The sequence below is a fragment of the Ranitomeya variabilis genome, chromosome 6 (assembly GCF_051348905.1).
Source record: "Ranitomeya variabilis isolate aRanVar5 chromosome 6, aRanVar5.hap1, whole genome shotgun sequence".
In the NCBI taxonomy this organism is placed as follows: domain Eukaryota; kingdom Metazoa; phylum Chordata; class Amphibia; order Anura; family Dendrobatidae; genus Ranitomeya; species Ranitomeya variabilis.
The window spans coordinates 541,016,144-541,040,592 of NC_135237.1; the positions used below are offsets into that span (position 1 = coordinate 541,016,144).

A 24,449-nucleotide genomic window follows, 5' to 3' on the forward strand; every position below is an offset into this window, starting at 1 on the left:
TGGAAATTGGACCGCACTCAGATGTCATCTGAGTGCAGTCAGATGATAACACTCACCTATTGACTTGTATGGCCGAGTGCAATCCAAATTTTGCATCAAACTCGGGAATGCAGAATTTTTTTTTGCTATTTTGCAGTTTCTATCCAAGAAAAAAAATCAGACGTGCACGGTCCCATAGAATAACATTGGTCCGATATTTTGTCGGATCGCACTCGGACCGATTAATATGGTCGTCTGCACCTACCCTTAGACTCACATTAGGTTTTTCTAGGAGGATTTTGAAGCAGATCTGCTCCAAAATCCTAAAAAAAGTTGAAATATCCATTGATTATTCTTTCTATTAATTTCAATGTACATTTTACTTTTTTTTTTTAAAGTAATTTTTGGCACTTGGTTTCTTTTGATGAGGTTTTCAGAAAGAAAAAAAAAAAAGGGCTAGAGATGAGAGGAATTGAATTCTGCTTGAATTTTTCAAAAATCCGCATTTTCCCCAATTTTTTTTCTTTTAAATTCTCCCCTTTCTTAGGGCCGTTTTTTTTCCTAGCCTCTTCCAAGAGCCATGAGATTTTTATTTTTCTGCCTGCATTTTTGTATGAGGGCTTTGTTTTTTCGTTTTTTTTTTTGAGTTGTGTTTTTGAATGGCAATATTAATTTTAGCATATAATGTAATGAAGAACGTAAAAAAAAAAAAAAATCATAGTGAGCCGAAAGTGTAAAAAAACCACAACTCTGATATTTTCTTGTTTCCTATGCAATAAAAATGACCTGCCGCTATGATTCTCCAGTCTGTACAGTTAAGGAGATACCAAACTTGCAAAGTTTTTTGTTTTTTTTTCATGTACATGCTGAAAAAAAAAAAATCACAAAAATAAAAAAAGCGGTTTAGATCTCCATTTTCTGATACCTGTAATTTTTTTTTATTTTTCCATGGAGTTATGTGAGGGCTTGTGTTTTCTGCATTGAGCCAGCAATCCCAAATGTGATTTATTTTTCTAATTCTTTATTCTTAAACTGAAAAAAAGTTTAAGAATATTTTTAAAAATACTTCTATATGGTAATTTTTATTTTATTGTTTTGTTTCAATTCAGATTCAGGAAAAAATTTTCAGACACAGATTATAAAGCCGATTCTGCTACAAAATCCACAAGAAAAACTGCATGAAAAACTCTTTGGTGCTGTTTTTTTTTCCAATTTTTATAAAGAAGAAACATATAAATCCTTGAGGAGTTTGTTTTTGGGGTAAAAAAAAAGGTTCAAATTTGACCTCTGAATGAATTATGAATTAAAGCAGAAAAAAAACACCCAAAAGGTTTTATGGAACTGAAAACGAACCAGGGGCCTCTTCTGTTCTCTTGATATAGTGCCTGTTGTTTATATTTCTGGAGGGTTTCTGTAGTTCTTAAAGTGATCACTTGGTGGTGCTGTTGTCAATGGTATTTCACATATATTTATTTTCAAAGTGCGTGCACATGTATATACCAATCAGCCATAATATTGGCCCCTTCCCTCCTGGGCAATTTTCAGTTTTGTGCTCCCCCCACCCCCCCTTCCTTTCTATCAGCCATTTTGGGAAAGAAAAAATTATTTTGGGGGATTATTTTTACGTTATATTTTCTCTTTTACAACTTTGTGAAAAAAAAAAGGTTTCTAGTTCCTTTATCTGAGATCCTTAACTTTTTCTTTTTTTCTTTTCCAGTTGATGAAACTGTATGGGTGATGATGTTGTTTTTATTGATATCATTTAAGAGCGCATATGATCTTTTGGTCACTTTTTGTTGTACCTCTTGGGGGAGATATGGGCAAAAAACAATTCTGGCATTTGTTTTTTTTAGTCCTCATTATGGAAGAACTATTAAGCAGACTGTCAGTCAGTGACATAGAGTCGTGATTCGGAAGGTCCAAGGCAGGAGTAGTGTGAGGGAAGAGACGCCCCCGCCGGACTATTCCTGCTTCACTGTAATATCAGACGCTGCAGGATTAAAGGTTAATTGTTCACAAATTGTAGCGCTAATATGGATTGCCTAACACCTTATTGGAGTAATGAAACCTGCATCCACAATGCTTAATATTGTGAATTCACTTGGATAAGGCTTGTAAATGGTGGAAGTCACACATACTTGTGCATCTGTCATGCCGATGACTCGCACAGCTGGTAATCTCTGCCTTACTCACTGCGGTCACCGCTCTGCTTTCCCCAGTCGTGGGCTGTCTTGCTGAGCTGCATTTTGCAGCTTTGCCAACACTTCTGACCCCTCCTGCAACTAGAAGGAGGTGCAGCCAGATTCTGCAGGAACTTAAACCAACTGTGCCGTGCAGAGGTTAGCTTCCCCATCCTATCCCCAAGCAGAAGGGGGTTTATTAGGGGACTCCTCCCATCACTCCTTGACTAATCTAGGTTCAAGTTCAGTTCATGTCTAGTTTCTTGTAAGGTGCGCTCTTGTTTTGTCTCGCCTTTTTTCTGACCTGGCTAGCTTACTCGTTTATTGTGATTTGTCCACTCTTGACCTCGGCTACATATATTAAACCTGTGCAGCTTGCCCTGACCTCGGATTGGCTGACCACGTCTAAGTCTTTGTCCACATTTACTTCGTACCCGTGTCTCTGACCCACCGATCAGCTGTTGTAGACCCTTGAGTGGTACCTGGTGACTACCTGCGGCCAAGCTTATCCTCACCATCAGAGGCTCTAGTAGTCACTTAGTTACGCCCCTCCAGGGTAAGCCGGCCCATGACATAGTGGGTCCACACTCACCAGTGTTACAGTACCATACTGGTTTACATCCTGCATTATATACGTGTATCCCACAAGAACACATCCAAGCTTACAGGGTCTGAATGCATTCGGCAAGGAGTGCAAGCCGCATCAAAGATCCTCATTGTCTAGCAAGGCCCTACACTAAAATTTAAAGCAATTCATTGAATAGAGCATAAAATCTACCTTCAACCTATATCACTGGGTCCTGTCTGCGGTATATCAATTTTGTAACCAGGTATGGACTTTTTGATCCCTTTTAAGTGCAATGTTTCTCATGGCAAATTCATTTTATTAGTAAAATGTATAAACTTTCTTCTGTTTGCAATAAAACCATGAAACAAGAACACTGAGGGTGTCACTGAGCCACCACCATGCTTCACTGTATGCAGGGTGATCAGTATATGCTCTATTCTTCCTCCTCCAGACATACCTCTGAGCCATAAGGCTGAAAAGTACCAGTTTTGTTACAGCACTCCACAGAAAAAAATCCCCAAACTTGCTTGTATTATTTATATTGTTTTGAGTCTATATGGAATTGACATTTCTTGTGCTTTTGGGTCAGTAGAGGTGATATCTTGCCATTGGGGCATGGAGAATTTCTGAGTTTAATATGCAGCTTACTGTGGAAACTGAAACCTCTGCTGCTCCCACATCTTCTGTAGATCTTTTGTAGGTTTTGATCACCTGCCTCCTTAGGAATCTGGTGGCAGACGGTGACAGTCTCCTATTGCTGTAATGCAGGTAGTGTAGCCACTGTTTCTATAAGGGCTCCTTTAGACATCCGTGATCATCGGTCCAATTTCGGATCACAATGTGTGGACTGGCTGCACCTCTCAACCCCGAGCATGGCAGCCTCATAGAAATCATTGGGATCATTGTCTTGCTAAAATGTTTACCCTCGTTTTATCTTCATGATCCTGGTTGATGGCAGCAGATTTTTATCAAGAATGTCTCGGGACATTTGTCCATTCATCCTTCCTTCTATGACATGAAGTTTGCCAGTGCTGCATGCCATAAAACAGCCCCACACCATGATGTTCCTACCTCCACACTTCACTGTTGGTATGGTGTTAAAACATGGTATGTAGTATGGTCTCATCTGATCAGACTATATTCTCCCAGTATTTCACAGGCTTGCCTAAATGTTGTTGAGCAAACTGTAAACAGGCTTGAACATGCTTTTTGTTCAGCAATGGAGTCTTGTGTGGTGAGCCTGTGTAAAGCTATGCCCAGCGCCCCTGCATGATGTCCCGTTCTGTCAGCATGCTGGGATGCTGACTTACCGCCCCGGCCTGCAGCGCGATCCCCGACATGCTCCTGTTCCTGCCTCCTTCCTCCTCTGTGCATTCTGCCAATAGCTGGGAGACATCTTGTATTTATGGCACCCTCCTCTACTGGGAGGTGCCTGAGCAACCCCTATTATTCTGTTAAGTGGTTGGCGGTAACTGTATATTGCCAGGTCCCCTTCCCTAATCTGTTAGTGTCCCATATTCCCTCTAGTCTGCTATAGTTAGCCCATGTTTCCTGTGACCACTTCTGCGGTGTCCATACCATACCTGCCTGCCACACTGGGGGCTGAATACCCAGGCCAGAACTGTGAACTTATCCCTGTGGCTGCCCTCTGTGTACAAGGATAGCCTGTCCCAGTGGCCGCCCTATGTGAACTTGTACTGCCACTACCAAGATGGCTAAAGCATTGCAGTGACTGGCAGGCAATCCCTGCGTGATTATTGGCTGTGTAACAGGCGCCATACACATGAGGCGGGGATTCAGGCCTCAAATTCGAGCACCAGGCAATGCTCGATGAGCCCCGAGCACATCCGAGCACCCAGATACTCGAGTGGTATCCGAGTACCACTGAGCCAAAGTCACTCGGTAAGGACACGAGCATACTCAGATAACACCTGATCCGAGCACGTTCACTCATCACTATTGGTTTGGTAATGCAATTCTAATAAAATCTGATTTATTTATTTTTACAAGACTAATAGGTCTTTTTTTTAGGGTTCTGAAGAACATCTCGACATATAAACAATATTATATTAGCCAGTTATACCTGGCCTGGCTTCATCATCTTGACTATTTAGAATGTAGATTTGATGTAGAAGCCTATTAAAGATTTAGGGTTTGGGCAGATGACCGTATTTTCGGTTCGAGTGTGATCAGACAAAACATTAGATCACACTTGGACCAATGTTGTTGCGTGGGGCTGTACACACGTCCGATCCAAATCGTGCATGCTGCGATTTTTTTTCTGACATTTGGATCGCACTCGGACATTCAATTCAATGAGTCCTTGGAAACATATTTAACTGCACTCGGATGACATCTGAGTGCAGGCCGATTTCCACAGACTGACAGAATGGAGACGTTTTTTCCACATCTTCTCCGCTCCAATATAATAGTATAACACTCTGACCAAACTCTGATCAGAGTGTCATTAGCATAATCGACCCAATTCTTTTGGATGAGCGAAAATACGGTGGTGTGACCTTAGCCATAGTCAGAAAGTCACCCGGGCTTCTCGTTCTCATCCTGCTTTTTTTTATTCATTTTTTTTTTTTAAGTAACGCAATATCTGATGATTACAACTTGGATTTCTCACTTTTTAGGTCTTGAGGGCCTCGTCCACATGACATTTTCCAGCAATGGCCTCTATAAAGCTCGCTGCACACAAGTGTATTTTTTTTTTTTGATCAATTATGCAAATGATATGCCGATCACAGTGTGATTCAATTTTCTTGGATGAAGAAAAGGTGGAGAAAAAAAATGTCTCCATCCTGTCAGTCTGTGGAGATCGGACTGCACTCAGATATCATCCGAGTGCAGTCCGATTATTTCCAAGGACTCATTGACTTGCTTTGCTGACTGCGATCTTGAAATTGGATCCAACTCAGGCGTGCTGCAATTTTTTTCCTTGGACCGATACTGTTCAAGGAAAAAAAAAAAATCATTGTTTGTGATCTGATGTTTGGTCCGCCGGTCATCTGCACGAGCCCCAACATCTACTCATTGATTTTCCTTGCGTTATTGCCACTAGAGCAATCCAAGTGTAATAGTAAAATATCGCTGCAACACAATAGTCATAACGACTTTCATGCTGTTACATCAGACAGAAACTATAACACACAGGACTCGGAGTCACCAAGGTCCAGCTCATGTACTGTAAAAAGAAGAACTAATTAGCAGAGGACAATAAGAAAAAGGAGCAATCAGCTCACCGGTCTGGGAGAACGGCAAAATACCCCATTAATGAAGGTCTAAACAATAGCCAGCGCTCACATCATCTTAAAAGAATTGCTCTATTGATCCACTAGTAAAAAAAAAAAAAAAAAAAGGCACAAAAAATGGTCGAACACAACAGAACAAAAATTAAAAAGGCAGGAAAGAAATATGTGCTGCGCTCCCAGGCAACAGGTTTCAGACCTGCATGGACCTCTGTCAACACGACTGACCTGCATGGACCTTTATCAACACGACTCGGACCTGCATGGACCTTTGTCAACATGTCTCAGACTTGCATGGACCTTTGTCAACATGTCTCAGACCTGCATGGACCTTTATCAATACGTCTCAGACTTGCATGGACCTTTATCAACATGTCTCAGACCTGCATGGACCTTTATCAACACGTCTCGGACCTGCATGGACCTTTGTCAACACGTCTCAGACCTGCATGGACCTTTGTCAACACGACTCGGACCTGCATGGACCTTTGTCAACACGACTCGGACCTGCATGGACCTTTGTCAACACGACTCGGACCTGCATGGACCTTTGTCAACACGTCTCAGACCTGCATGGACCTTTGTCAACATGTCTCAGACCTGCATGGACCTTTATCAACACGTCTCAGACCTGCATGGACCTTTGTCAACACGTCTCAGACCTGCATGGACCTTTGTCAACACGACTCGGACCTGCATGGACCTTTGTCAACACGACTCGGACCTGCATGGACCTTTGTCAACACGACTCGGACCTGCATGGACCTTTGTCAACACGTCTCAGACCTGCATGGACCTTTGTCAACATGTCTCAGACCTGCATGGACCTTTATCAACACGTCTCAGACTTGCATGGACCTTTATCAACACGTCTCAGACTTGCATGGACCTTTATCAACACGTCTCAGACCTTTGTCAACACGACTCGGACCTGCATGGACCTTTGTCAACACGACTCGGACCTGCATGGACCTTTGTCAACACGTCTCAGACCTGCATGGACCTTTATCAACATGTCTCAGACCTGCATGGACCTTTGTCAACACGACTCTGGCCTGCATGTTCACTTTCTCTTAGGAGGCTAAAAAAATAAAAGTAAAAAAAAAAGCTTTAAATATAGAAAAATTGGAATTCCCCTCTCAGCTTTTCGACTTTAAAAATAAAATAACACAAAAAAGTATGTTTGGAATTGACCTGTCCATTGACTATGCCCAACCAATTAAAATCTAAAATTAATTAACCCATATAATGGTCTTAGAAAAATTGCAATTCTGATGTTTTGATTTCTTTTTGTGTGCCAGTAGTGCAAATGGTTAATCTTCAGGAGCGCAGCGCTCCCAGCCACCGGGAAGGCAGGAGGCAGAGGATCAGTGTGCTCCTGAAAACAGAAGATTAGGCCACTTTTTTAACCCCTTCCGGCTGCAGTCAGTTTCTGGGGTTATTTTGTTTTTTCCTCCCCTTCTTGCAAGAGACATAACATAACAATCCACATAGCAATACGAGGTTGTTTTTCGAGGGACAAGTTGTCCTTTTGAATGACTCCATTCATTTCATCATGTGATGGACTGGAAAATGGGGGGGGGGAGATTCCAAGTGTGGCGAAATGGCAAAAAGTGCAATTCCATCACTTTTGGTTTTTGTTCTTTACCAGGTTCACTATACGATAAAACTGATCTGACAATATGATTCTCCATGTCAGGACAATTATGCAGTTATCAAGCGGTTTTTTGTTTGTTTGTTTGTTTCTTAAATGGTCAAAAAAAAAAAACTGATCGCCTCTTATTACAATGTTGCAGAGCCTTAAAGTTTTGATTTTTTTTTTCTCATTATGCTTTTTACCTATCGGGTTAATTTTATATTTTGATAGCTCGGACATAGTGATACCAAATATGTGTATTTTATTTTTATTTATTTTTAATGACGGAAAAAGACGATTTGAACTTTTATTTGTTTTTTACTTCTTACTGTATTTGTTTGTCTCTTTAGGGGACGTGAAGCTGCGATCATCCGAAAGCTACACACAATGGTACAGTACTGCTATGTATAGCGAAAACCATGGTCTCCTGTGAACGGTCAGCTACAGGCCGGCTTTCACAGAAGAGCGGTCATGACAGGCAAATGTACGATTCTCGGAAGAAGAAAAGGAAAATAAATAAAGCCAGTCACGAGGTAGTTATAAAGGATATAAAATGCCACCAATACTTTCTAATTCAGTTGATTAGCTTTATTACCATGGTCCTCCGGACATCTTTTTGCCGCTGCATTATGAAAATGAACCCAGACCCCTGCATGTACAGTATGCAAATGACCTATTTGGAGTCATGGAGGCGGAGACTCTTGCCTGAGGAGTCACCGGACATGCTCCCTACACACGCCTCATTTTCCGGAGGACATGATACACCTTCCAGCCTCAGGACAGTGTAAGGCAGTGGTGGGATTTAGTCTCCCTTAAGGAACCCAATTTCCGGCAGATTATTAATTTTTGCTGAACAGCCCTTAACCGTAGAGATGTGGACACCACAAGACCTGTAGGGGGCGCCCTGTTAGTATCAGATACAAGACGTTCGCAGCAGATCAGTGTGGCCTCCATGGATCGACACGTCTTCCCAACACATCCCAGAGATGACCGACCAGACTGAAATCTGGGGATTCGGAGACCTTGATCTGTGCCACCTTCCTGAGCAGTTTTTGCAATGTGGCCGGGGGGCATCCTCCTGCTGAATGGGCACTGCCATGAGTGACTTTGTGGATTACCAGGTCTATAGCATGGTTATGTAGGTGGAACATGCCACATCCACATGATGCCACAACATGAAAAACGATGACATCACTCTACCACCACCGGCAATGTCTTCTTCTCATACTGCAGCCTGGTGCCATCTGTTCACAAGGTCAGGGACGCACACCGGCCCTCCACGTATGAAGACATGCTTCATCAGACCAGGCTGCCCCCTTCTATTCCTCCATGGTCCAGGTCTGGGGTCCATTGTAGGCACCTTCGGCCGATAGCAGCAGGGTGCGATATGTTGAGTGTTCTGACAACTTTCCATCAAACACTGCAGGAACAGTTTCAGCAATGCTTGCGACAGTAGCTTTTTTATGGCTTCAGACCGGACAGGTTAGTCCTCACTTTGGGCACCCACGCCATTACTGTCCGGTCACCAGTTGACCTTCCTCGGACCACTTTTGGTAGGCACGAGTCAGGACATCTGTACAAGCTCTGATCCAGCCATCACATCTCTTGTTAGTCCCTCAAATCCTGACATTTGCTCATTTTTCTGGCTTCCGACACCTCAAACTCAAGAGGTGACGATGCCCGTTCTGCTCCCGGATGGGAGCCATAGGCACGAGATAATCAATGTCAGGCCAGGAGGGCGCTGCAGAATCGCGTTTATCCTCTTATTCTCCATTCACATCCATCACTGAGGCGTAGAAAGCGACGTATCAGAAGATCCGATTCCAGACACGTCACGTTTAGTGCAAGGAGGGGGCTCAGAAGCCGATACGGTGGGCGACCGTTGCGTCTCACAACAGTCACCGCAGTTGGTGCTCACCGGGTTTAACCCCTTTTGCAGCAGTGGAATCAAAGCCAACCCCCATCTGAATAGAGGCGTTGATGCCTTGTCATCGCAGCTGGGGGTCTAGTGAAGACCCCCATCCTCCACATTTCTTAGATTTTCTGCTGCGTTTTACAGTTATTGAAAAATATGCTGAAGAACTCAAAATAAAAAGAGGGAACATGGCCTAAAACAAACTAAAACTAAGATTTGGTATTGCCTCAGCCGTGGTCATCCCCAGAATATCAGGTGGAGGGGAAAAAAAAAAGGCATAAAAGAAAAACAAAAGAAGGATTAAAAAAATTTGTTTTAATTTTTCTTTTTTCCATTGCACCCCACAAATAATTTATTTTCTGCATTTCAGTACAGGATTTGGTAAAATTAAAAACTAACTTAATGATAAAAAAAAAAAAAGAAGGAATTAAAATAAATAAAAACAAACAAAAAAAAAATAGTTTGGGTATGTGCACACGTGATGTATTTGCAGCAGAAATGTCAGCATCTCTAGGCAGAAAAAAGTGCCGAGTAAAATACGTGCGTTTTTTGTGCAGATTTTTGCCCACTCGCTGGTAAAGGGTGAAATCAGCAGCAAAAACGAGGAAAGAATTAACATTTAAATATGCAAGGAAAAAATAAGCAAAGTGCGCATGGGACTTCAGGAATCACATTCACTTCGCTGGAGCTAGGAAATCCTTCAGGTTTGGTGACAGAACTAAAACTAAAAACGCAACGTGTGCGCCCGGGCCTTGTAGTTGGAGAAATACAAAGCCATGATTCTTGGAAGAGGAAAAAAAATAAAAACCCGGCTGCGGAGGAAAGGGGCGATAGTGACTAGTTTTGGACGTGGCACAAGACACGATCGGATGCATGATCACTAAGACACGACTGACAGCCGCGCCGGAGGAATCCATCCACGGCTCTGCATCGAGCCGCTAAAGCCGAGCGACTCAAAGCAAAAAATCGGAATCTGCAGCTTTGGATGTGACTAGAGGATAAGACACAATATAAGGCAACATCAATATGTGACACCCTCTCCATTGTTCCTTTCTATGGGGAAAATAGGGGGAAAAAAATGAACACTACAACTGCTGCATGGCAGAGCGGTGACCATCTGCAGTCCGCGGAGGCCGGATGGTACCGGAGAGTCCAGTTAAATATGGTTTAATAAACAAATCTCAGGTGGTTGTTTTTTTTTTATTCCTTAACAACGTTGGAAGGAACAGTTTTGTGATCTGCAGTCCGGCCCCACCTGCTGACACAGGAGCCTGCAGAGCATCGCACAGGAGTGAGTCCGCCCTGTGCCCGAGTGAAGGATCTACTGATGGAAATCACCGCGGCCCCTTAAGAACACTTGGCTGATGTCGCTCCCCTTTCGGCAGGGAGATTACAAGATTTGAGAGGAGATGGAGGCGGCGCTGCCGTGTCAGCAGTCTCTCTCTCTCTCGCTTTCCTGTGTTTTCGGATTTTCTGTAAAAGTTCACAGTTCATAAAGTTATAAAGAAAACGATTTAAAAAAAAAAGAAAAAAGTTCAGTATCACATGGGGACCTCATTGGTCGCCCAACCGAAATCCTTGACCCCAGTTGTGCCGTCCCCCGCCTCCTGCTTGATCGTCCGCTGCTCGTCTGGCACTTGCTGGTGGCATGCCGAATCCCGAGACGCCGCCTCTCCGGCTGGGGAACCAACGGTATCTGAGAAAAAGAACAAAAGATCGGTCATCCTGTAATTAATGTGACTGTCAGTCACAGACTCTCCGGATCCCGACTGCGTGGCGGTGACGGCACGAGCAGGGATGACGCTCCGCTGCCTGCAGTCTGGCCGTGGGTGACATCCCGGACCTCACCAGATCATCAGGACAGATATAGCCCACATGGGGCGATAAGGGGTTAAGAAGGATTACACTTCTACTTTCAGTTTCACTTTTAGCGGATAATTAATGAATGCTGAATTTTAGGTGAAGGTAGCGAGTTAACTCACAAAAACTGCGGTGTGGAGAGGAAGCTCCTGCCCCCGAGGTCCATTGGATATTTGAACATTAAGAAGAAGAAAAGATGTCCGACCAAATTCCCAATCAGCTCATTGACGATCCTGCAACAGAGAAGGAAAAACAGATTCTTCTTACTAGGAGCTGCACTCCATTATGGTATAATACAAGTTGTTAGGCTACGTTCACACGGTGCGGTTTTTGGTGCGGATCCGCATCCTTTTTCCATGCAGGTTACAGTACAATGTAACCCAATGGAAAACAAAACCCGCTGTGCCGACGATCCTTTTTTTCGCAGGGAAATCCGCGCAGATTTGCCTGCGGAAAAAAGAAGTACCATGTCACTTCTTTCTGCGGATTCCGCTGCGGGTTTCCAGCAGCACCAATAGGAAACTGCAGTTGGAAACCCGCAGTGGAATCCGCAGCAGAAAAAGGATCAAAAACCGCAGTGAAAAGAACTGCGGATTTCACTGCGGATTTTGCAAAAAAAGGACCTGAAAAATCCGCAGTGAAAAAAGGATCGTGTGAACGTAGCCTAACTCAGGATCAGTAATGTAATGTATGTACACAGTGACTGCACCAGCAGAATAGTGAGTGCAGCTCTGGGGTGTAATACAGGATGTAACTCAGGATCAGTACAGGATCAGTAATGTATGTACACAGTGACTGCACCAGCAGAATAGTGAGTGCAGCTCTGGGGTATAATACAGGATGTAACTCAGGATCAGTAATGTAATGTATGTACACAGTGACTGCACCAGCAGAATAGTGAGTGCAGCTCTGGGGTATAATACAGGATGTAACTCAGGATCAGTAATGTAATGTATGTACACAGTGACTGCACCAGCAGAATAGTGAGTGCAGCTCTGGGGTGTAATACAGGATGTAACTCAGGATCAGTACAGGATCAGTAATGTATGTACACAGTGACTGCACCAGCAGAATAGTGAGTGCAGCTCTGGAGTATAATACAGGATATAACTCAGGATCAGTAATGTAATGTATGTACACAGTGACTGCACCAGCAGAATAGTGAGTGCAGCTCTGGGGTATAATACAGGATGTAACTCAGGATCAGTAATATAATGTATGTACACAGTGACTGCACCAGCAGAATAGTGAGTGCAGCTCTGGGGTATAATACAAGATGTAACTCAGGATCAGTAATGTAATGTATGTACACAGTGACTGCACCAGCAGAATAGTGAGTGCAGCTCTGGGGTATAATACAGGATGTAACTCAGGATCAGTAATGTAATGTATGTGCACAGTGACTGCACCAGCAGAATAGTGAGTGCAGCTCTGGAGTATAATACAGGATGTAACTCAGGATCAGTAATGTAATGTATGTGCACAATGACTGCCCCAGCAGAATAGTGAGTGCAGCTCTGGGGTATAATACAAGATGTAACTCAGGATCAGTAATGTAATGTATGTACACAGTGACTGCACCAGCAGAATAGTGAATGCAGCTCTAGAGTATACTACAGGATGTAACTCAGGATCAGTACAGGATCAGTAATGTAATGTATGTACACAGTGACTGCACCAGCAGAATAGTGAGTGCAGCTCTGGGGTATAATACAGGATGTAACTCAGGATCAGTAATGTAATGTATGTACACAATGACTGCACCAGCAGAATAGAGAGTGCAGCTCTGGGGTATAATACAGGATGTAACTCATGATCAGTAATGTATTTACACAGTGACTGCACCAGCAGAATAGTGAGTGCAGCTCTGGAGTATAATGCAGGATGTAACTCAGGATCAGTACAGGATCATTAATGTAATGTATGTACAGTGACTGCTCCAGCAGAATAGTGAGTGCAGCTCTGGAGTATAATACAGGATGTAACTCAAGATCAGTACAGGATCATTAATGTAATGTATGTACAGTGACTGCTCCAGCAGAGTAGTGAGTGCAGCTCTGGAGTATAATACAGGATGTAACTCCCTATTAGCTTAGAATAAAACAACAATGTGTACACATACAATTTCCTTTACAGACCAGGAGAGCACGATGTGATACTTACGATCCTCCAATAATGTAGTTGAATCCAAGTATGACCCAGGGTAGATAGCAGGCCTAAGATACAGAGACACAGTGTGAGCAGTGCGGTGAGATTCCTCCATTACATCTACATTTGTGCGTGTCGCTATCGTTACCATTAAGCTGAGGTCACACTTGTGGGTGCAATGCGAGAAACTTGCGCATCAATACCCGGCACTGCCGCAGACACTCGGGGTCGGAGTGTGCGGACTACATAGAAACACATGCAGCTGAACGCGTCGGTCCTGGGTGTCTGCGGCAGTGCCGGGTATTGATGCGCAAGTTTCTCACATTGCACCTGCAAGTGTGACCCCGGCCTTAAAGAGAGGACAATGGGCACAACATATACACCAATAAGAAGGAATATTATTTACATTAACACCTATTTGGATAATTTGTTTTTATAATTTGAAGATCTAACTTTTAGGGTTGTGGTCTGTATGTTTAGGGGGTTTGTTATAGGGTCTTTGTATTTTTGTGGATCTGGGGTCTGAATTCATGAAATGGTAAAAAAAAATATATATATATATCTCGGGCAATTCGTTTTGAGTTTCATTTTACAGCGTTTATTGAATGATTCTCCAGGTCGATACGAGACGGCGGAACCAAACGAGTGTTTTTATTTTTAGTTGCTGAGACAAATTCTAACCTTTGTAATAATTTGGTTTGTGTTCCCATTTTCTAGAGCAACTGTTTTATTTTGCCGGTCGATGGAGCAGTGTGAAAGCTTGGGGTTTTTTTTTTCTGTTGCACGGCGAGCCGTAGCTTTAATTTCTGCATTATTGGAGATTGTGCGTTTTGATCACTGTTTATTGTATTTTCTAGGAGGGAGGGGGAAGATGAGGTAATGGAAAAACCGCAATTGCAGCAGTTGGATTTTTTTTTTTCATGACGCCATTTACCAAAAGGGTTCATTTGATAATTTTTTGGATCGGACACATAAATTCTAAATAAAGTTTTAAATTTTTTTTTTTTTTTGTATTGTTTAGCATTTTTTTATTTTCACATTGGAAAAGAGCAGAGGGGATTCAGACAGTGGTCTTTTTTTTATTATTATTATTCTCTTATTATTTTTACCTCCCCTTGGAGGACTTTAATTGGCGATCATTTGATTAATTGTACTAAATATGGCACATACTATCATGGCAGCAGACCTGCCCCTCATTGGAATAGGGGTGGAGGATATAAAGGCATGAAAACAAAAACCCCAGAAAAAAAAAAAAGCCCCACGTAAAAACCTCTGTCAGAGACCGACAGTGGCTAATCAGCAGTGATTGGAGCCGGCTCTGATCGCTGCGGTTAGAAACAGATGCCGGCTGTATACTGCAACTGGAGTCGGCGTATCTCCTTATCCCGCATACCAGTACATCCTTCACAGGAAGGGGTTACCATATTTTGCGGACTATAAGATGCACCCCAAATTTTGAGAAGGAAAATGGGGAAAAAAATTCATGCATCAAATGAGGGTCCGTCTTACAGGCCTAAATTCAGCTTACCGGAGGGGGGGGGGGGAAGAGAAAAAAAAAAAAAAAAAAAATCGGCAATGCTGGTGGAGCGTGGTCACAGGGGGTGTTTGGTGGTCTGGCGATATGACCCAGACTGGTGAGCAGGTTCAACGGTGTGGGGGGCTATGGCAACATTTTCTGAAAGCCCAGAGGCCCCCCACTTTTATTATCTCTATGCTGTGGCCTCCGGGAAAATGGAGGAAGACGAAATCTCGGAGCTGAGATCTCAATCTGCGCATGCGCCGTCTCTGGCTGCCATTTTCCTGGAGACCACAGCATCAAGGCAATAGAAGTGCGGGGACCCCAGGATTTCACAAAATGTCGCAACACCAAGCACCGCCGAACCTGCCGCACCAAGCTGGGAGTGAGATCATAGCCCTGCAGCGTCGGACCACCGGAAGAGACACCGCCACACTAACTGTAAGTACATTCCGACTGTAAGACGTATCCCCCATTTTCCCCAAAAAAATTTGGGTAAAAAGTGCATCTTATAGTCCGAAAAATGGTAATATCTGGAAAAAAAAATTCTGAACCAAACACATCTGTAAAGTAAGGCAGACACAGATCATTAATTATACGGCCGCCTGCACATAGATCTACAACCCACGTACCTTGAATCTTGTGCCGAACCAAAAAGACACGACCATATCCCGATTCAGCTGCGACCAGACGTACAGGACGGACATGATCAGGGGGATCATCAGCAGCTGGAAGGCAAAAGGGACGGTTACATTCTACTTGCAGTTTCCATTTATGGATAGCATGCAGAGGTTCTATTCAAAAAAAAAAAAAAAAAGAGCAATCAAATTAAGTATATAAGTGTATATTGCGGGAACTCATGGCTATAAAAAAAACAATTGTTTTCTTAGATGAGGTGTATAGCAAAACATTACAAAAAAAATAATTATTTAAAATAATAATAAATATATAGATTTAAAAATTATTATTAAAACTAGTTATAAAATTATATAGAATTGTGTGTTTAAAAACACATATTATTCTTAAAAACACAGCGTAAGGCTCTGATCATACCTGCATGTCCATAATTACTCCAGTTATCTACCAAAGCAAATGTTAAGAAAATTCGGCTTAGAGAACGTTTCATCAGTTACTTCCCTTTTAAATCAAATCTGTTCTGAATGGGAGGAGGCCGACCAGAAGAAAGAATTTACTGCTACTTCCATGTCGGCGTCATTCACAGACTCATGAGCATCTGAAAGTCCAACTTTAGTTATAAATCCACTTAGAAGAGACATCCAGACGCGCTCGCTGAGGGATCCCCTGGTGACTCCTTCAGCAGTCTGCCATGTACTGGGCTAAGTTTAGACTGCAAAGCAGCCAAATGAGCAAAAATTCTGGATGAAAACTGCAAACATTATTTCTAACCAAAAATACATTATAGTAAATTAAAAGAAAACCAAATAAGTAAAAAAAAAAGCGCCAATAAATGTCAAAACCTGAGTCTGCACTACTGATGGCAGAGCCGCTGCGGATTCCTGTCCAGCGCAAAGTCATCATGGAGATAGATCCAAACCATCATCCACATTGATATTCCCACAGGGAGCCGTCTATTCTCAGCATCAGTCCCCCTCCCCAGGTCCAGCACTGATTCCCCACCACAGTCTTGGTTTGTCTACAGTGCTGATGCCACGATTAAAGCGCTGCAGCCAATCGCGCCGCTCAGCAATCTGCCTGTGTAGACTCAGGGCTGGACCCAGGGAGGGTGATTAACACTCAATGTGCTTTTCTTTTCTGCCGCAGTTTTCTGAAAGTGGACAAGCCCTTTAACATGTTTAATAGGGATAACTCACTATCCAATCCCTACTGCCAGAACAGCGGGGGTCCAACAATGGAGAGGTTTCTCTATCTCCCCCCCATGGGGCCGAGCACATCGCCATATAAAAGCAGAGCCCTGTGCACAACCCAAGACATGGCGGAGTGTGCGGACACAAATGGTGCACTGCGCCTTTAAAGGATACAACAATACAGATCCAGTTGAAGAGGAGCATGAACACATAATCTGCGGGCCGCCCGTCAAAGGCACCTGGAGGATACAAGTGGAAAAAGGAGAAAAAAAAAAAGGCATTAGATGAAGTTCCTACATCACAGAGAGTGGTATAGCAATTACATGACACTCCTACTGGGAGCCACCTCTACAGATCATGGCTCCAGTGCCACATGCCCCCTCCGTCGGGACGCGCCCCTCTCCGTCGGGACGCACCCCTCTCCGTCGGGACGCGCCCCCCTCCGTCGGGACGCGCCCCCCTCCGTTGGGACGCGCCCCCCTCCGTCGGGACGCGCCCCCCTCTGTCGGGACGTGCTTCTTACCTGTCTCCAGTCTGCTGGAATACTGATACAGGAAATACAGGTTCACCATGTAGAGGAATCCTGAGCCGGGTCCGACCGGGAAATAAAACGTGGCAGTGACCGGTCTCCATATCTGTGCAAATAAAGAGGAGATTACAGGAGAGGCCGCACCTTGTCCACCGCTCCCCGGTTCCCGGGCGTCCGCGAGAGCCACCAACACCGTGATAAGGGGCCCGGGCCAAAAGTCTGGCTCCACAGTCCCCCCAGTAGTCAGAACAGCCGCCCCTCTAACGGTGATGTAGTGTCACCCGTGTAGGCCTCTCGGATGTGCCCCATCAATAGTCCCCCAGTAGTAACAGCAGTTCCCACATCCACAAGAATCAGAGCAGTCCTCCCCCCAGCAGTCACAACAGAGCTCATCTTGTACCCCATTAGTCACATTACATCTCTCCCTACTTTCCGGTTTTCAAAGCAGCTTTCCCATCTCCCTAAGAATCAGAGCAGTCTTCCACCTAGCAGTCATAGCAGATCTCATTTTGTACCCTATTAATCACAGAACTACTTTCCCAGTAGTCACAGCACCTCCCTCCGCACATCCTTAAAGAGGAACCCTCCACTAATCAAAAGTCGGCCTAACATGAATAGCCCAACTAATAGAGGAGGCCTCTACGACAGCCCTAAGAGTCAGAGTCGGCAGCCCAACACCCCCCCCCCCCCCCCCCCCCAAGGATTTCCAGTAAATCTCACCTCCATGCCCCAGTAATCAGAGCAGGTCACTTCCCCTTTGTTTCCACAAATCACAGCAACTCCCCACATCTGCCAACAGTTGAGTTCCCTTAGTAGTCATAGAAGGCTGCAGGTGACGACCCCCAATAATCACAGCAGGTCTCTACCTACTTTCCAACTATTCACATCAGCCTTTGCAAACCTGAAGAGTCAGAGAAGAACCCCAGATCCTCCTCCTCACTAGTCACAGCAGGAGCTCCCCGCTACCCCAGCAGGTATTTACTTAGCCCCCCCCCCCCCCCCCCCCAGTGATCATAGCAGCTTCCTCAGATCCTCGAGAGTCGGAGCATACTACCCTTTCCCCCAGCAGTCAAAGCAGGATTGTAGACCCTTCCCAGCAGTAACAACAAGACGTCCCAAGCCGACCCCCAGCAGTCACAGCAGGATCTCCCTCTGATGTATTGTGCTTCCTGCACCGACGCCTATCGTCAGAAACAACCGCTGATGGTCGGGACCCTGAACATCCACTTCTAGAATAAAGTCACCATATGAAGACATTGTCAGCAAATCTCCGCAAGAGTTGTGCATTAATTCTCTGCCGTCAAGAAAGAACGTTCATATTTACATCCAGAAACCCTGATTTGTCACAGCTGAGGGTTTGGTACACTCCAGTCTGGAGAATCCTAATCACCACAAATCACTTTCCTGTCCTGACAGTTTGCTACAATGTATCAGGACAGTTAGGTAACGACTTTCACCACTATGTCCACGCCCAGATCAGGGGGCAGGGGTGACCAATAAGTTCCCAAATCACCCGTACTATTAAGAGTCTAAAAAAAAAAAAAAATCTACCAGATTTGGAAACCGTGGATGGATCTTAGCACGAACTTGAATCTTGCACAAACCTTGACTTTATCTATTTGAAACTACATTATCCTGTGAGAGATTTCGATGACACTGGGGTTGAGCCTACGTTGGGTGGGGTGCGGGGAGGTGGGAGGCGGAACTCGCAAAACGGAACTAAATATATTCTAGCTTTGTAAATATACTGCAGTCTACCACGAAGTAAAATGCAGAATCTCTTTTTCCTCCCCATTTTCCCTCTTTTATGTCTCCCCATGTTCTTGTCTCGTCATATCTGTATCTTTGAATTTGAGTTAATGTATGTATGGTTTTTTCTCTTTGTTTGGTTTGAAACCTATTGAACTCCCTTGTAGGGGAATCTGTTGTTTAATTGATATGTTAATGAAAATAGAATCTTATTATCCATGTATAATTTCCCCTGCGCGGGAGAGAGTTATGAGAAAATGTCCTGAATTCTTTTGAGTTTCTGAAAATAAAAATTTATTGAAACTAAAAAAAAAAAAAAATCACCTTCCCCCAGCTACAGAAGACTCCTCACTCTTTTGGATGTTGGAATCGCAACAAGCTGTAAAGCAAATCTTACTTTCCAAGACAAATTATCTGCCAGACTGACATCTAGTGGTCAAAATGAAAACTGCACTGTATGATAAGTCACAAAAACACAGAATTATTATTTTTTCTTTTATGGATGTCTCTTTTAAAATGATCGTTTTCCTTCAGATAAAACATGAAAATGACTTTTTTTTTTTTAATTGTACAGCAAGTGACAAATCACCTGCTGCCCTGCGGCCCCCTGGGAGCTGTGCGGAGAGAAGCATCGCAGGTGCAGTGATGTCCCCGTGTCACACTTACAGGCTTCCGGACATGTAAATCACCAGGGGAGGGGCAGCGTCACATGTCTTCGTATCCGGAATTATAATATAGGGATACCGAACAGTTGTGACGGTCCGTCCATCCTGTGCTGCCCCCTGCTTATACTGCGGGGAGGATCACTACCTTGTAACCCTTAAAGGGGCGCTCCGGGGGAGAAAAAAAAAATAACAATGGTTTCCAAACCAACAGAAATTGATAAAAAAAATAATAATTAACTTCTATTAAAAATCCTCCATTATTCGGGTTTGTATCCTGCCAGCAGCCGGAGATGCAGGACTGAGCTGTCACTGCACCATGTGAACCAGCCCCTGTACGCCCCGGCCCCCCACAAGACGACCACTGCAGTCATGTGACTATGAGATGTGTCTAATGGGGGGAATCGTCAAGGATAAAGTATAAAAAAAACTGCGAGTGATGGCGGCGGGAGCTATGGACGCCTGGTCACATGGTACCGCAAAATATCTATTTACAGACACCTGGAAATCCAATGGAGCCTCTAGAGGAGCCAACTTGCTTCTGGCTGCCATGTCAACCCACAGTCACTATGCGGCTGGTGGCCATGGGCACTGAAGAGGATGCCTGGGTAGGATGGAGACACGTAAATGCTGCTGAAAGCGACCGACGTTGGCATTTAAGTGGTTAAACAGCAGCGATCGGAGGAAACTCTGATTACAACTGTTAAAGTGGCGCCTGCCCCCGTACAATGCAACCAGCACCGCCCCTGGTTAAAGATCACTGTCAGCTTCTACTCCCTGGATCGCCCCTTTAAAGCTCTAGTCACATGATTGCCATAAGGAAGAAACGCTCAGGGCGAGCTCAATACAAGGTCTATGGCGGGGGTCTTCAGTGTGCGCCGTGCGTTCAGCCCCCGGACCCCAGCGATCAGAATCTCACAGGTCTCCATTATCTGCACTTTCTCCATCTACTACCTATTAACGTTTGCGCCGTTCTTGAGATAGTAACACATTTCATCATAGCTCGTTGCCTAGGAGACCGACCACCGCTGACAGGTGCCTACAAGCTACACCAGCAGAAACTGGCCGGGATTAGGAGGCAACAATGTGCAGATCTATAGACAACAGCTCATCAGCACACGTTCTGCCATCTACAGGAGGTGGTCGGTCTCCAAGGCAACGAGCTGTAAACAAAACAAGAGCTAATGTCTCAAGAACGGCTGGACAGGCGAATACGAAGTAAACAGCGAAGCCCTGTAAGTGGGGCCATGTGACCAGGTTTCCATGGAAACGGCAAGTGTGTCCAATCAAGTGATACAATGTAACAAAGCGATGGACGGACTCACAGTCCGGGGGGGAGTCAGATGGAGCAGCCAGTCACTCAGGGCCTGCTGGGAGTTGTAGTTCTCACGGGTCACTGTAGGCGGCGGCGGGGACGTTACCTGGAACTTGTGCAGGAAATACTCCGGCCACAGGATCAGGTACATGGGGTTGATCAGGCCGAGCTTCCCCAGTAAGGGAACAGCTATAGAGGTGGCGAACCAGTACCGGGTGATGAGCGGGATGCTCCGGAACCAGTCCCCGAGGTCCGACATGGTGAGAACGGCGGCGGCAGCAGAGACACCGGGCCCGGTACCTGCGCCCAGCACTGACGTGTCCGCTCACAGCTCGCCTGCCCAGTGACGTCACCGCCGTTTCCTGTCAGCTGTCATCGCCAGACCACGCCCAGGCAGGAGTTCTCGGAGCGAGTCATCACGTGGTGTCTCCTGCGCCTCACGTGACCAGATCCGACTGAAAGAGTCACGTGCTGGTTGCGGGGCCTCCTGGGAGTTGTAGTTTTTTATTATTATTATTATTATTATTATTATTATTACTTCTCAGATGTCTCCGCACTAGAGAAGAGCAGACAAGGAAAGAAAGCGTCAGCGTCACCCCCCGGTCACTGACACCAGCCTCACACTGTGCTCTGTGGACACCGCCAGCGGCTGGTCTGACTCTAGCCGGAGGTTGCCAGGTAGCAGCGGCAATATTTGGTGACGGTCTGTGAACGTTTCGCCACACTGCGGCTTCCTCAGGGGCCTCTGCGTCTGATGGCTGCAAAGTGTCTATTCCTATACCACAACCGTTATTAGTTCACTTGTCCATTTTTGACTTTATAAATCCTTTTTGGCTGCGCTTCAATAAAAGCTTTAGTCATGTGTACATGGCATGTTTCTCTTTCTATACGGTTTGATTTGAACGCGCCACAGGCTGAGGCCATTTATTGGTTTACATTCCATATTTGTGTGTCAGAAGCACCGCAGGCGGCAGGTCTGGGGCGGCTCCGCTACCTCTGCACCCCCTGGAGCTTCTCGTGTGCGTCCCGCAGCCATTTATTTATTGTACTGAGTTATATAGAGCCATTAATTCCACAGCGCAATCCAGCCACAAAACAAGGAGCTCAGCGAGAGTTACACAGCGACCATAGAGTTACATCAGGAAGACCGTAAGGGGCACAACTAGAGGCCTACGGGCCCCAGTGCCGAATGTGGACCTGGGCCCCTGTATGAAGACACGCTTGCTCCCCCATTAAAAAAAATACTACAGATGAAATACAGAAATCCTAAAAAAAAACACAGCAAAAAGATCATTTTATAGATAGTAGTCATACTATAATGATGTCCCTCCATCCTCGACCCTTCCTGTAATAATGTTCCTCATTCTGGCGCTCATTTGCAACACAATGAAAAAAAAATTCCTCTCGCCTGCCCCCGCTTTCACAATGAGCAGTGTCCTCTTCTTCCTCCATAGCCAGCGCAGCGTGGTGGCGTGTGAGGACTTGTGCACACGCTGCAGATTCCATTGCAGAATTTTCCGTAGCGGATTTCATAAATCTGCAGTGCAAAACCGCTGCGGTTTTTACTGCGGATTTATCGCGGTTTCTATTGCGGTTTCCTCTGCGGGTTTTCACCTGCAGATTTCTATTGGACCAGGTGTAAACCCGCAGCGGAATCCGCACAAAGAATGGATATGCTGCGGAAAATAAACCGCTGCGTTTCCGCGCGGCTTTTTCCGCAGCATGTGCACTGCGGATTTCATTTCCCATAGCTTTACATGGTACTGTAAATGCATGGGAAGCCGCTGCGGATCCGCAGCAAAATCCGCAGCGTGTGCACATACCCTGATAGTGACTTCACGCACCGCCAGCATCGTGCCCGTCAATATCAGCGGCTGGCCCGTATAGTCATTGCCATGCGGGGAGCTGGTGTTTGGCATCGGTGGTGTTATAGCAGGATCCATTTTATCCTGCTTGCCTCCACTTTGTGCAAGTGTTACTAAAGTTGAGAAAAACAAGTTGTTATTCACTATTCTTCATGCAGCTGTTATTGTTTAAGAACTGATTGTAGCAGGGCATGGGGGATGAAATGTCCTTGGTAGATAACGAATAATGTTCTGTGTAAAAATATGATTGCAAAACCACAGGGTGACAAGTGGTAAACTCTCCGACGCTTAGCCCGTATATGGTGAATCCGTTTCCGACATAAGTATGAATAAAAAGTCTGTGTAAGCTCAATAAACTAGAGATACTTCAGACATACAGGTCCTTCTCAAAAAATTAGCATATAGTGTTAAATTTCATTATTTACCATAATGTAATGATTACAATTAAACTTTCATATATTATAGATTCATTATCCACCAACTGAAATTTGTCAGGTCTTTTATTGTTTTAATACTGATGATTTTGGCATACAACTCCTGAAAACCCAAAAAACCTGTCTCAATAAATTAGCATATTTCACCCGTCCAATCAAATAAAAGTGTTTTTTAATAACAAACAAAAAAACCATCAAATAATAATGTTCAGTTATGCACTCAATACTTGGTCGGGAATCCTTTGGCAGAAATGACTGCTTCAATGCGGCGTGGCATGGAGGCAATCAGCCTGTGACACTGCTGAGATGTTATGGAGGCCCAGGATGCTTCAATAGCGGCCTTAAGCTCATCCAGAGTGTTGGGTCTTGCGTCTCTCAACTTTCTCTTCACAATATCCCACAGATTCTCTATGGGGTTCAGGTCAGGAGAGTTGGCAGGCCAATTGAGCACAGTAATACCATGGTCAGTAAACCATTTACCAGTGGTTTTGGCACTGTGAGCAGGTGCCAGGTCGTGCTGAAAAATGAAATCTTCATCTCCATAAAGCATTTCAGCCGATGGAAGCATGAAGTGCTCCAAAATCTCCTGATAGCTAGCTGCATTGACCCTGCCCTTGATGAAACACAGTGGACCAACACCAGCAGCTGACATGGCACCCCACACCATCACTGACTGTGGGTACTTGACACTGGACTTCAGGCATTTTGGCATTTCCTTCTCCCCAGTCTTCCTCCAGACTCTGGCACTTGGGACCACTTAGCAACAGTCCAGTGCTGCTTCTCTGTAGCCCAGGTCAGGCGCTTCTGCCGCTGTTTCTGGTTCAAAAGTGGCTTTACCTGGGGAATGCGGCACCTGTAGCCCATTTCCTGCACACGCCTGTGCACGGTGGCTCTGGATGTTTCCACACCAGACTCAGTCCACTGCTTCCTCAGGTTCCCCAAGGTCTGGAATCGGTCCTTCTCCACAATCTTCCTCAGGGTCCGGTCACCTCTTCTCGTTGTACAGCGTTTTC

At 44.9% G+C, this 24,449-nt stretch overlaps 1 protein-coding gene across 1 annotated transcript; it reads right to left on the minus strand.

Annotated features, from left to right (window-relative positions):
- Positions 1–10,716: 10,716 nt before the first annotated feature.
- On the minus strand, positions 10,717–21,520 carry DERL1 (derlin 1). The gene is made up of 8 exons (XM_077271166.1): positions 21,244–21,520; positions 17,406–17,517; positions 17,057–17,121; positions 16,110–16,136; positions 15,689–15,784; positions 13,556–13,608; positions 11,515–11,625; positions 10,717–11,228 (listed from the first exon to the last, which is right to left on the minus strand). Exons 1-8 carry the CDS (start codon positions 21,394–21,396, stop codon positions 11,087–11,089), a joined length of 759 nt encoding a protein of 252 aa, XP_077127281.1. The 5' UTR covers positions 21,397–21,520; the 3' UTR covers positions 10,717–11,086.
- Between the last annotated feature and the right edge of the window lie 2,929 nt (positions 21,521–24,449).